At 42.3% G+C, this 13,177-nt stretch overlaps 1 protein-coding gene, 2 non-coding genes and 1 pseudogene across 4 annotated transcripts in view; 3 read left to right on the forward strand and 1 right to left on the reverse strand.

Annotated features, from left to right (window-relative positions):
* The window catches only part of LOC144317169 (ubiquitin-conjugating enzyme E2 variant 1 pseudogene), a 41,385-nt pseudogene extending 40,357 nt beyond the window's left edge, over nucleotides 1-1,028 (reverse strand). The window contains exon 1 of the transcript XR_013383064.1: nucleotides 549-1,028. The product of XR_013383064.1 is annotated as a ubiquitin-conjugating enzyme E2 variant 1 pseudogene (transcript). The remainder of the gene's footprint in view (nucleotides 1-548) is intronic.
* LOC144317168 (uncharacterized) lies at nucleotides 538-3,147 on the forward strand. The gene is made up of 6 exons (XM_077903159.1): nucleotides 538-1,255; nucleotides 1,831-1,880; nucleotides 1,976-2,058; nucleotides 2,143-2,204; nucleotides 2,516-2,588; nucleotides 2,815-3,147. The coding sequence occupies exon 1, from the start codon at nucleotides 638-640 to the stop codon at nucleotides 1,139-1,141; it is 504 nt and encodes a 167-aa protein (XP_077759285.1). The 5' UTR covers nucleotides 538-637; the 3' UTR covers nucleotides 1,142-1,255; nucleotides 1,831-1,880; nucleotides 1,976-2,058; nucleotides 2,143-2,204; nucleotides 2,516-2,588; nucleotides 2,815-3,147.
* On the forward strand, nucleotides 2,317-2,386 carry LOC144317931 (small nucleolar RNA SNORD50). Its single transcript, XR_013383810.1, has one exon. It is a non-coding gene; the product is annotated as a small nucleolar RNA SNORD50 (small nucleolar RNA).
* LOC144317930 (small nucleolar RNA SNORD50) lies at nucleotides 2,646-2,715 on the forward strand. The gene has a single exon (XR_013383809.1). It is a non-coding gene; the product is annotated as a small nucleolar RNA SNORD50 (small nucleolar RNA).
* Nucleotides 3,148-13,177: the final 10,030 nt, after the last annotated feature.

The raw sequence follows: 13,177 nt of genomic DNA on the forward strand, positions 1-13,177 counted from the left end.
TTCAACCAATCGTTACCGACAACCTACTTCATACCAGACAGAGCACACTGTTCTAAGGCACAAAATCGTGTGCTCCTTACACATGGGTAGGACGATACACCCACACATAAATAATAATTAGAATTGAGTGCCACGAAGATCTGAATTTTCAAATGCTACAATGTTCAAATGTCATGTGTGCTTGTGTGTGCCTATACACGTACTCGCTCACACGTACCAATTAATACAATCATTGCTACTGAATTAAGAGTCGTTTGTATATAGTATTCGGGGATATTGAACTTTCTCTTGCATTCATTATAACGAACTTAGCACAAAGAAATTAAAAACAGTAAAGAGTCTGTGTTGTCCGAATTTAGGCAAATTAGGTGCTTCAGGGCCTCAGCCTAAAGGGCTATTTACCTCTCAGGCTGGCTGTCTCGGGGACAATTCTAGGTGCTGACCGGGTAACCCACCGCGGGGCCTGGCGCAAGCACGCGCGGGGCGGGGCGGCGGGGGCGGCGGGGGCGGGGACGGGGGCGGCCGGGGACGCCCGCGCCGACGCGCACCTGGACCGCGTGCTCCGCTGCAGGCCCGCTCTCCCGGGGCGCGCGGTACTCCCGCCGGGGACCGCAAGAGGAATGCGGCGCTTCCACCAATGTTTTCACCCGAGCGCTTCTGCGCCCCAATTTCTCTCTCCGGGCGTGCGGGGCCACAGCGCCCGCCAGCTCCTGCGGCGCCGGCTGGGCAGCGACTCCCGCCCAGGGCCGGCCAACAAACCAGCCCGACTTCTCCAGAGGGCCGTGTGCCGAGGCCGCCCTGCGCGGCGAGACTCCAGTCCACTGCCGGGCCCGAGCCGGCCAAGCTGTTCCGGGCAAGCCTGGGCCGGAGCAGGCGGTGGCTTCGCCTCCGGACTGCAGCAGTTGGTTTGAATTCTGGCGCCACTCCCGCGCCACGTAGAGCCGGACTCGGAAGCGACAGATCGCCGCGCGCCGCGGGCGCGCACGGGGCGGGGGCGAGCGTGCAGTGGGCGGGCGGACTAGGCGCGCACCACGCCCCGGAACCAGCCTCCCCCGCCCCCCGAGAGAAGAAAGCCGCCGCGCGCGCTCCCGCGCTCTCCTCTCGGGAAGCGGCCACGCCCCGCCCCTCCCTCGTCCAATAGACGCGAGAGGGCGGGGCGGCCTCGGTCCGGCTCTGGAGAGGCTATAAAAGGAACTGCTGGAGGCGCAGCTCGGTCTTTTGCGTCTGGACTTGGGAGGCGCTGCTCCGGTGGAAGGTGAGTGGGCAGCGTGGGCGAGGCCTTCGGCGGGTGGGCTCGGGGCGGGCTGCGGCTCGCTGCGGCGCTGCGAGGCTCTGGTCAGCTGTGCCTAGAGCGCTGTGGTTTGGGAAGCCGCACGTGGGAAGCACGCAGCCGGGCCGCCACGTGTCGTCCGCGGTGGCGGTGGCGGTGGCGGTGGCGGCGGCGCCAGGCTTCGAGCTTAGGCGTGCGGAGGCTGGTGCTGAGGGCCACGAGCTCTGCGCGCGGCCTTGTTGAGCGCCGACACCCGACTGGCCGAGCCTGGGCAGCGGAGGGATGACGACCGTATTCCCCGCGATTTGGGCCAGGGAGTTAGGTCTACGTTGAAAATAAGAGACCTTTACTACTAAGACGAGTGTCCCTTTATCGTCGCAAATCAAAAGGTTACTTGAAAAAATGGGCGGTCCCCGACCTTGTCTGAGATGGACTTGTACTGTGCCCAGGTGGCGCTGTGTGCAAGGCAGCCTAGTCAAAGAGGCAGGGTTCTAGTGCTGAAAACCTCCAACTGCCAGTCTGTGAGAATGCTTAGTTTTCAAAATATTGGTCCTCTGCAGGAACAATGGCTCTCGGTGGTGTAATGAAGCTGCTCTCTGAAGATGATGAGGTAAGTACGGTGGAGAGCTTCGTTTTTAAATTGAAGTAAACCTGTTGATACGCAGGAAAAGATGATGCATCATCTGGAATTTTGCTTCTTGATAGATGCAAAGGAAAACTCCAACAAAACACGTGAGAGAGTATTTGCTGGGAAATTACTTGGTCGAAACCTGACAGTCTTAACACAGGTATGTGTTGGGCTAATACTTGAATTCAGTAGGTTTACTCCGTAATGTAGATTAAATGAAAATTTTATTCTTGTTCTTGAACAGCTTCCTGGGGATTGATAATAATGGACCTATAGATGTCACTGACTAGCAACCTCATTTTTAAAGTAAGTTGTGTGGTGTACAAGATAACACTACAGTGTTTCCAGCACCGTATTTACCTTTTAACATGCCTTTGGCTAATGGTTAATTTCACTGTTCTATAATGAATTCTGGTCTAATCAATGATGAAACCTATCCCGAAGCTGACCACCTGAAGAAAAGCATATACGGATTCGGCTTCTGAGATGAGACCAGAATAAAATCTGTTCTGTTGTCCGGATTTTATAACAGTTCTGTTAAGTTACAAATCTTGTAGGGGGAAAACTGCTACCTCACAATGATGTATTGGTGGGTTTTTGTTTTTCTTTGCCAACAGTGTGGTGGGGTCGCTGTCTGCCCATGGAAAGAGGCCAGTTTGTTGGAACCTTCCGAAGGTGTAACCCATCCCCGTGAGTGGAGTTTTTTTTTTTTTTTTGACATTTGGTCATTGTTTTGTCCTTGGTCTTAATCTATGATGATCTTATCCCGAACCTGAATACATGTTGAGAAAACCAATACGGATCTGGCTTCTGAGATAGACCATTATAAGGACAAAGATATTTTTTTTAATTCTTTCGCTCTTCTGTCTTCTGATGTGGATCGTCTTGTAAATCTCAAATGTTTTTCCTTTTCTAGGGCTAATGCCACGAGATTTACTTGTATGAAGAACAGCTCCTTTTACTGATATTGAAAGAAAACCTACAAATCAAGACAACATAATTGATTTTTTTTTTAATTTTTGTAAACAGATTATAAAGCAGCATCTAATCTAATGTATCCATAAGAAGCAATTCCTGGGTGGCTCAGTCGGTTAATTGTCTGCCTTCAGCTCAGGTCATGATCCCAAGGCCCTGGGATCAAGTCCATCAGGCTCCATGCTCCAAGTGGAGTCTGCTTCTCCCGCTCGCTCCTCCCCCTGCTTGTTCTTTGTCAAATAAAATCTTTTCAAAGTAAATGATTGTAATTAAAGCGGAGTCAAAATTTATGCTGAATATTGTGGGGAAAATCCATAGGTTTTTATGGAGAGCTGTGGTTTGACAGTATCACAAAATAAATAGAAATGTTAACTTTATGTGGGATATTAAATATTACTGGGTTAATGGTGAAGAAAATGGAGAGACCGCCTATTGGAGAGAAACATGCCAGTTATCAAAATGATCCGTCTGATTACTGAATCCTGAAATATTAGGTCTTGATGCAGTTGTAATTTGAAAGGATCCACAAAATGGAAAATGTGGAATAAAAATGAGCACAGCCTAACAATTATGGGTCATGGGGGAAGATTGCTGATAAAATCGGAGTTTAAGCTAGTCAAACATTGCACAGAATGGATTTAGCGTAGATTATAATAGCATCTGATCTAACCAAGATGGTCAGGCCATGCAGGATCATTTTCCCTAAATAGCTGCATGAATAAGTTGTTCCCAAACCCATATGTGTCAGTCAAAATAATAGGGTTTTTTTTCTTCTCCGCTTATAATGGGCTGTATCTTTTTCCTAAAATTGTCTACCTTAGTAAAATTTAAATTTTGGCCCCATGCAGTTAAAGAAGAGACTCCTGAGCCTGGCAAGCATGCTGGTTTAGTGGGCAGGTACATAGTGAATTTGCTCAAGTATTAAAATGGTGCACAAAATACTCATTGGAACTACAGTAAAATCTTACTAAGGTTACTAATTCCACCACCAAGTATTCTGGGTCCCTGCACACTATTAGAGGTGGTGAGGAATTGGAGGGACCAATGTGGTCACTTTAAAATGGAAAAGCCAGGGGATTCTTGGGTGGCGCAGCGGTTTAGTGCCTGCCTTTGGCCCAGGGTGCGATCCTGGAGACCGGGGATCCAGTCCCATGTCAGGCTCCCAGTGCATGTAGCCTGCTTCTCCCTCTGCCTGTGTCTCTGTCTCTCTCTGTGTGACTATCATAAAAAATAAATGGAAAAACCTGCTTTTTGCAAATTGCAGGAAATACAGACCAGACTTGATAAGTTTGAGAAACCTAATTGAGACCCCAGGGTGTGGTACCTTTAATGAGGCATTAAGGCTTGATGAAATCCAGCAATTGGAAAAGCTACTTGGCATAAGTAATTAATATCTTGATATTACAAAAAGAAATTGGAAAGCTGTGTTGCCCTGCCACCACCAATCATTTAGAAAGACCGGATCAATGGTACAATGTATATAAAATGGAGTAGTTGGGCAAAATATTAGGTGCTGAAATTAAAATTCCTCAATTTTATAAAATGTTTTCTAGATCAAAGTTCTGGGTTAGGGATCCCTGGGTGGCGCAGCAGTTTAGCGCCTACCTTTGGCCCAGGGTGCGATCCTGGAGACCCGGGATCGAATCCCACGTCAGGCTCCCGGTGCATGGAGCCTGCTTCTCCCTCTGCCTGTGTCTCTGCCTCTCTCTCTCTCACTGTGTGCCTATCATAAATAAAAATTTAAAAAAAAAAACAAAAAAAAGTTCTGGGTTAGTAACCTTGTTAGTTGCATTTATCATTCAAAAAAATGCCTGCATCTGTATATGTAAACCAGTGTGTAAGATCAGTTTCAGTCATCAAAGTATCTTAAGTACTTAGATACCACAGTTACCTACTTGGACTTGTTTGCATAGTAAATTTTAGGTGGACAATGAATGATAAAAAAGATTGGGGGTCTGCGGGAAATTTTCAGGGAAAAGTGTACCCTTTTGTCAAAGCTGGCAAACATCACTTCAAAACAAGTTATGAAATAGACAATCTGCTTTGGAGCACTCTGACCTCTTTTCCTGCAGTTCCTTCTGTTTTTGTTCCTTTCCCTTGCAATCAGTCTGGTAATACGTCATATTTCTTCAGTTGATATAATCCAAATTAAATTAATTTGTGTATTGCACTGTTCAGGGCTCTGCTAAGGAGGCCAGAGGTGAAACCCTTCCTATGCCCTTTATATCTTAATAGTGGTCCAAAATGCCATGAAAATCAAAGGCAAGCTATGACATTAAAAAGTACTGTGAGAGAGAAATACTTAATATCAGGAGATTGAGCAAGTGAATTGGAGTCAAAATGAACTCAAATGTGAGGACTATGAATTTTTAGGCATAAACATTTGAAGCAAAGATGGTATGCTCCAGAACCTGAGAGTGATGAATTGGGAATTTGGGTACCAATTGGGTGGTTAGATACAGGACAAATTAGATGGAGGATAAGGCTGAAGTGTATGGAGGCAACAACTGTAAAAAGCTATGGTCATTTGAATTACCTAAAGTGACATTTTCTTCAGTGGGAAGGCATATAGCAGAGAACTACATATTTAGTCCGTTTGATTCTGCAGTCAACACTTGAACAAATGAGTCAGGACCACAAAGGTACCATTTAGTGAAATTAAGCTTGAAAGCTTAAGATGTTACAATTAATCATCAGCTTCCATTTTAAAATTACTAATTGATTAAAACTTCTAGTAGATTGGATGACATTTTTCATTCATACAACAAAGGTCTTGGCTGTTAGATTCTATTAGCCTTCAGCTTTATGAATGCTACCATACCATGTAATACCTTTCTATTACCAAAGTAGGTAACTACTAGTTATGACCAGGGACCTTAAGTTATCTGGATAAGGGACTTAACCCTTCTGAGCATATGTGCGACTTAATAGAGAACTTATGGAGACTCCAAGCCTTAAAGACCTAAGGAATAAAAGAATATGGCTGTAATAGATGGATCTGCATGGTTAGGACTGATTTCAGAAGTTGAAAGCAAAATCTACATGTCTGGCTTTAGCCAAAAGGAATTCTTTTCTCCGCCTTCCACCATGCTTCCAGGTTATCTTCAAATATAGTAGGCTCAAACCTACCATTTGGTGCTTTCTATAATTAGTTCTGTTGCCAGAAATCTAATATCCACTGCACTTGGCTTCCCAACGAAGTGCCCTCTGAATCAGTTATGCCCTCATAAATCCTTATTGTTTGCCTAACCTGTGTGAAATCTTTTGCTTGTGCTCTGGTTTTTAACTTCGCTTTCCCAGTTAGAATCTTTATTTGAATTCCAGCCTGCTAAGATAGTCTGCCTGCCTTTTGCTAGTCCTTCCTCCCTGGAGGTGACACTCTCCCATTTCTTCACAAAAGCTCAGTTCTAGATCCAAGTAGTACTCATAGCATAGTATAGTATTCATAATTGCCTGACGGAATATTGCCACTGCCTCTGGCCTTTCTCCACCTCACTGATACTGCATATTTGGGTATGTACAGAGATCAGATCAAAGCACCAGATTAAGTTTTGGAAGCTTTATAGACTATCTTGGGGTGGAAGGAGAGGGTGTCTTTCCAAAATGAGAACCAGAATCCTCAGTCTCATTCTCACAAGTCTTGGCTTCTTCCCTTTACCACTAGCACAGTACTGAAGTCCTGGCATGCCATGTGGCTGAGTTATAACAGGAAATAAGAATTTAATCTTACAGAATCCCAAATTGAGTACAGTATAAACCAACCTATTTGGGAACTCTGTCTTAGTTATGCTTACTCAGTTGATTCCAGTTCTCTTCAAAAGAGTATTCATAATGGAAAAAGCATTTCAGAATACTCAAAATTTATCATTTGAAGAAAATAACATTTGCAAATATAGTGCATTGCTTTACTGAGGTCACTAAACTTTTGACATACGCTTGTGTCCTAACTAATTGGTGTACAACAAATTGTACAGTTTTAAATGTACAGTTTGGTGAGTTTTTCCATTGATACACACCCATGAAATCATTACCACAATCAATAATGACCATCCATTTCTCCCAAAAGTACTCTTATAGAGGCTTAATTTTGAACACCTTACATTTGAGATGGCATCTAATATCCAGATGAAATTTTGAGTTAAGTAGAGAAGTATGAAGTTCAGGGAAGAGATCTGAGCTGGAGAAATAAATTTGGGAGTCATCAGCATGTGGTGGCGTATTTAAAGCTATAAGATTAGATGAGATCACCAAGGAGTGACTATAAATAGAGAAAAGAAGTGGTCCAAGAGTTGAGTCCTGGAACATTCCAAGATTAGGGGATTCCAGGTTTAGTTGAAATCCTGAAGATTGTTTTGTGCCAAGGGACAAAAATTGGGAAGCAGAAATCTGTTGTCAAGTCCAACTGCCATATCAAGAACAGAAACTAGATGGAAAAGGAGTTCTGGAATGAAAAGGGTGAAAACTAGCAAATAATTGCTTGGGGTCTAGGTAGGGCTGGAGATAGCCTTGATTTAATGCAGAGCCTTTGCATGGAAATTGAAGGAGTTAACATATGAGAACAACTTTGTAAAGTATCAGACAAAATAGTCCCCAGAAAAGAATGAGATAAGGAATTTAGGAAGTGTGATAGGATTTTCATCAGACACTGTCTACTTTGAGAAGTGGAGTTGACTACAAATAAATTAGAGGTTTGTCTTAATAGTACTAAAGTGCCTACTGAGACTGAAAACTACCAAAAGTTGAGCTTCTGGTTTTGGCTCAGGGTCCCTGCAGGGAACCTGCTTCTCCCTCTGCCTATGTCTCTGCTTCTCTCTGTGTGTCTCTCATGAATAAATAAATAAAATCTTTTAAAAAAATTATTAACCTTGATCCAGGTCGATTAGGGGGAACAAAACAAGGGTCCCAAGTAAGACAAAGTCAGATATACCATGGAAAGACACTGATGAAAACTGGGTAAAATAAGTTCCTCTCCAGTTACACTACAAAATGACCCACAGCATGTTGTAGTCTGATTGTTGGTTTATCTCTCTCTGGCCCTAGAATGTGAAGTCTTTACAAGAAGAAACTGTGCACTTTAATCTCTTAAATTCTGCTTAAAACAATGTAATGACTCCTATAAAAATTGCCTAAGTGGAATTCAATTTGTATATTTAAGGTAGTAATGATGATGTGATTTAACCTCTCAAAAAGGGGTAAAATAAATGAGAAGAGTTGGAAGGTGTTAAGGACAAATATTTGTGTCACCCAAAACTCATCTGTTGAAGCCCTAATCCTAGGGCTAGCTATATTTGGAGATATATTTGGAGATAGAGTCTCAAAAGAGGTAACTGAGTTTAAATAAGCTCATAAGGGTAAGGTTCTGATTCAGGAGGAGGTCTGTCCTCCTTTTTATAAAAAATTTAAAAAAGCAAAACACCATAGAGCTCACTCACTCTCTCTCTCTAGCACACCCATAAAGAGGTCATGTGAGCACACAATATGATGGTGGCCACCCACAAGCCAACGCAAGAAGCCTAAAAATGTTGAACTTTCAACCTCCAGAACCGTGAGGAAAAATCATCTCTATTGTTTAAGCTACCCAGTCTGTGATATTTTGTTATGGCAGCTCTAATAGAGTAAGAAGCAAAGGATAAATGGCCACTGCTATAATTTGGGGAGTTTATATTTAGCTAAAGAATTATGAGTAATAACTATGAAAAAAAGCCCATGGAATGTAATCTCTCTGGTCTTACACATTTTCCTTTTAGGTATCTTTTTATTACATTGGAAGTAAATCTACAATGTGCTTTCTTATTGAATATTAATAAACACAGCTGCCAGTCACAAAGCTTCCTCTCCACTTGTTTTAACATCATGTTCAGAATTTTTGAGAAATAGATAATTTTTCAATAAAAAGTATCAGTAGAGAGGGACATCTGGCTGGCTCAGTAAAGCTAGCAACTAGATCTTGGGGTCATGAGTTCAAGCTCTACATTGGGCGTAGAGCTTACTTTAAAAATTAAAATTAAAAAAATATATATCAGTAGAGAAACCAGAGATTAAAATGAAACTATCTCAGATAAGTGAATGTTGTCTGAAGTCTTAGACTTCACAGGAAAGACTTTTTGACATAAATGGAATTACTTCTTTCATATTCACTTCATATAACAAAAAATGGCTTACTAAATTTTTCAGTCTAAAATTTCATTTTTCAGGACACTTGGGTGGCTCAGGGGTTGAGTGTCTGCCTTCGGCTCAGGGTGTGATCCCGGGTCCCCAGATCAGGTCCTGCATCAGGCTCCCCACAGGAAACCTCCTTCTCCCTCTATGTCTCTGCCTCACTCTCTGTGTCTCTCATGAATTAAATAAATAAAATCTTTTAAAAAATAAAATTTCATTTTTCTATATGAACATTAAGATTGTAGTAAGATTTAAAAATTAACATTTTTTGTAACTGGTAAGTCTTACCTATCATAATTTTGTTCCCTATTTAATGAAAAACAGTATAAAATAATGACTGACATTTTCAGTTATTTTATTTTTCACAGTATTTTGACATATATCATCTTCATTTCTCCTAGAGAAACCCTGGAAGGTAGGTAAAGTAGGCATTATTTAGTATTCATATATTTTATATGTGATAAACTAAGATTGAGGTATTAAAATATAGGCTGGTCAAGGTCTAGATTACTGGATTTTATCATCTCTATATTTTGTGCATAAAAATACTGTTTTTTAGTTGGGTGCTACATTTAAGAAAAACACTGACAGACTAGGAGGCATCCAAAGAAAGAAGACAAAGGCTCTAGAAACCATTCATTCTGGACAATATGTTAAGGACTTGGAAATATTTAACCTGAAGAAATGAAAGTCAAGGGAAAACATGATGACTATTTTTAGATATCTGAAAGTGTATCAGGTAGGATAATAGTATAATAGTATATTAATAATAATCCCATGTAGTAGTTAAGATTATTATGCCCATTTTACAGATGAGGAAGTTGAAGCTTAGAAAAGTAACCTAATGAAGGTCACATGGGGAGTGGAGGAATTAAAATTTAAAATCTGGCAGTCTAATTCCAAAGATGGTGTTCTTACCACTAAATACCTTCCCCAAAGGAGTAGTTAAGTGTTTCTCTAGAAGGCACAAAGGAGATCAATGAAATAAAAAGAGGCAAACCACAACTGAACCTAAAAATGAAGTTCCTGGGGGCAGCCCCGGTGGCGCAGCGGTTTAGCGCCGCCTGCAGCCCAGGGCGTGATCCTGGAGACCGGGGATGGAGTCCCATGTCAGGCTCTCTGCATGGAGCCTGCTTCTCCCTCTGCCTGTGTCTCTGCCTCTCTCTCTCTCTCTGCATCTCTATGAATAAATAAAATCTTAAAAAAAATGAAGTTCCTAATATGAGAATGCACAGCCTCCAAACCATGGTCTCCTGTCAGTTTAATTTGGAGGAAGAAGGCTTGGCCTAATCAATTTCAAAGACCCATTGAAGTCTAAGTTCAGATTCTTGACTTGCCCAAGGTAAACCAGCTAGTGACCAAAACGACAACCAACATTTTCTATCCCTTTCTCAGTCTAGTGTTCAGTTTCACTAAGTATAGTGCCCCAGTTTTTTTTCCAGTGGCAATGTCAATTTCCTCAAAATTCACTAATCTATGGGAAGGGGTAAAATCACATTCAGTTACCCTAGTCACTGCCCACTGTTAATACAGAACCTGTAGCCCCTCCAAAATTCCTTCAGAGAGGTCTGGAGTGCCCATTAGAGTATCTCACATGTATTCACGGATAGGCCTCCCAATGCCCTTCCTGATAATTCTGTTACTGTGGCCCCTCGGTTGGATGCCCCCCACATCCAGTGCCTCCCACAAAGCATCAAAGTCTCCTTTCTTGCTAACACTGTCATAGTCCAGAGCAGTGTTATCTTCTCATATCCTCCTTTCAGTGCTATGCCTCAGAAATTAGAACTCTGTGGAGTTCTGCTTGTGCCTTCTGTCTCACAAAGCCCCTCAGAAAATAGCCCCATCAGCCTTTTTTCATAAATGTTTTTACATGAGGGGCACCTGACTGGCTCAGTCTGTAGAGCATGCAACTCTTGATTCCAGGGTCATGAGTTTAAGCCTCACGTTGGGAGTAGAGTCTACTTAATAAAATAAAAAATAAAAACGTATCATAGACATTTTTTCATGGCACTGAGACTTGGTCCCTGTAGTTAAGCTTGGGTTTAGTACTTCCCTATCCTACTCCTCTGCCCCATCTCTGATCTCTTCCTAGCAGACTCCCACCCTGCAGTTCCTCCTAAGAATCTGGAAGGCTCAGCCTCATCAGTCCAGATAAATCCAAATCTCAGATTAGGCTTAACCATGCTATGTCAATAGTAGCCTGAAATCCACTTTTTTTTTTTTGAAGGTTTTATTTATTTACTTTTTTAAAAAAAAGATTTTATTTATTTATTCATGAGAGACAGAGAGAGAGGCAGAGAAACAGGCAGAGGGAGAAGCAGGCTCCATGCAGGGAGCCTGACATGGGACTCGATCCAGGGTCCCCAGGATCACGCCTCGGGCCAAAGGCGGCGCTAAATCGCTGAGCCACCTGGGCTGCCCTATTTATTTACTTTTTAAGTAAACTCTACAGTCATGTGGGGCTCGAACTTACAATCCTGAGATCAAGTCACTTGTTCCACTGACTGAGCCAGCCAGATGCCCCCAAGTAACTTTAATCAACCACTTTTATACAAAAATGTTGCTAATAGTTGATAATTTCATTACATTAGAAGTAACGTGGGCATTAAGCATACTAAACTTCTCTGGGGCAATAGTAAATGTATTCTTTGGGGTACATCTCAATTCTCATCTCCTAGTTTCATCACTGATGGAGACTCTCATTTCTTTTTCAAAAATGAATGCACAGGGAAACTTGGATGGCTCAGTCAGTTACACATCTGACTCTTGACCTTGGCTCAGGTCATGATCTCAGGGTTGTGAGATCAAGCCTCATGCCAGGTTTCAATAGGAGTCTCTCTCTTCCTCTCCCTCTGCCACTCCCCCATCTCCCTCTCTTTCTTAAAAAAAAAAAAAAAAGTGAATGCACAAACATTGCTCAAAGTCTAACCACATACCCAGAAATGTCAGTCTAGTTTTGAAATTCATGGATTTGTCTCTATATACTTTGATATAGCTCAATTTCTTGATGGATGTTGTTCATTTTTGTTTTGTTTTGTTTTTTTAAGATTTTTAAAATTTATTCATGAGAGGCAGAGAGAGAGAGAGAGAGAGAGAGGCAGACACAAGCAGAGGGAGAAGCAGGCTCCATGCAGGGAGCCCGATGTGGGACTCGATCCTGGGACTCCAGGATCACGCCATGGGCAGAAGGCAGGTGCTAAACCACTGAGCCACCCAGGGATCCCAGTGTTGTTCGTTTTAAATTGAATCTGTTCCTTTGAGATTGAACCTGATCAGTTAGGTGTGTGATGATTCACAAATATGCTAAAGTTTATTCACTTGTTGATTTAGTAAATAGGTAGTGAATAGCTAGCATGTGCAAGTACTGTCTGTCCTAAGCACTAAAGATATAGCAGTGAACCAAACAACCAAAATCCCTGACTTTGTGGAGCTTAAATTTTAGGAGGAGGGGTGGAATACTATATAATAAATACATACATTATAAAGTATATGAGAAAATGAGAAGTGATATGAAAAAAAAATAGGACACAGGACATTGAGAGTGGATTTGAGGAGGTAAGTAGTGTTGTGGTTTTAAATATCAGGGACACATGGGTGACTCAGCGGTTGAGCACCTCCCTTCGGCCCAGGGAGTGATCCTGGAGTCCCTGGATTGAGTCCCACATCAAGCTCCCTGCATGGAGCCTGCTTCTCTCTCTGCCTGTGTCTTGCCTCTCTCTCTCTCTCTCTCTCTCTATCTCTATCTCATGAATAAATAAATAAAATCTAAATAAATAAATGAAGTAAATAAGTTGAAAGGTTAGACTTCCATGGGATTAAGCAAAGACTTAGAGGGAATGAGGGATCAAGCTATGCACATATCTAGGAAAAGGGCATTCCAGTTGTAGCAGGCCAAGGACCGAAACGTGTGGTAAAGAAAGAGAAGAAATAAGCCATGCAAATCACCCAGAGCTTTATGGGTTATTAAAAAGATTTTATTCTGAGTAAAATGGGAACCACTACAAAAGAAAACTCAGAAACTCGAAGTGTGATTCATATGCATCAAAACCTATGAACCCTAACCCCTAGGGCCCAGATTGTGGTCTCTACCATTTACCATTGAAAGGAAGCAGGGCTTGTTGGAGAAATGACTGATTACAGATCTG

Source organism: Canis aureus, chromosome 7 (genome assembly GCF_053574225.1).
Source record: "Canis aureus isolate CA01 chromosome 7, VMU_Caureus_v.1.0, whole genome shotgun sequence".
NCBI classification, from domain to species: domain Eukaryota; kingdom Metazoa; phylum Chordata; class Mammalia; order Carnivora; family Canidae; genus Canis; species Canis aureus.

Coding starts and splice junctions, on each gene's coding strand:
- LOC144317168 (XM_077903159.1), top strand. CDS start 638: ATGTTTTCACCCGAGCGCTTCTGCGCCCCAATTTCTCTCTCCGGGCGT.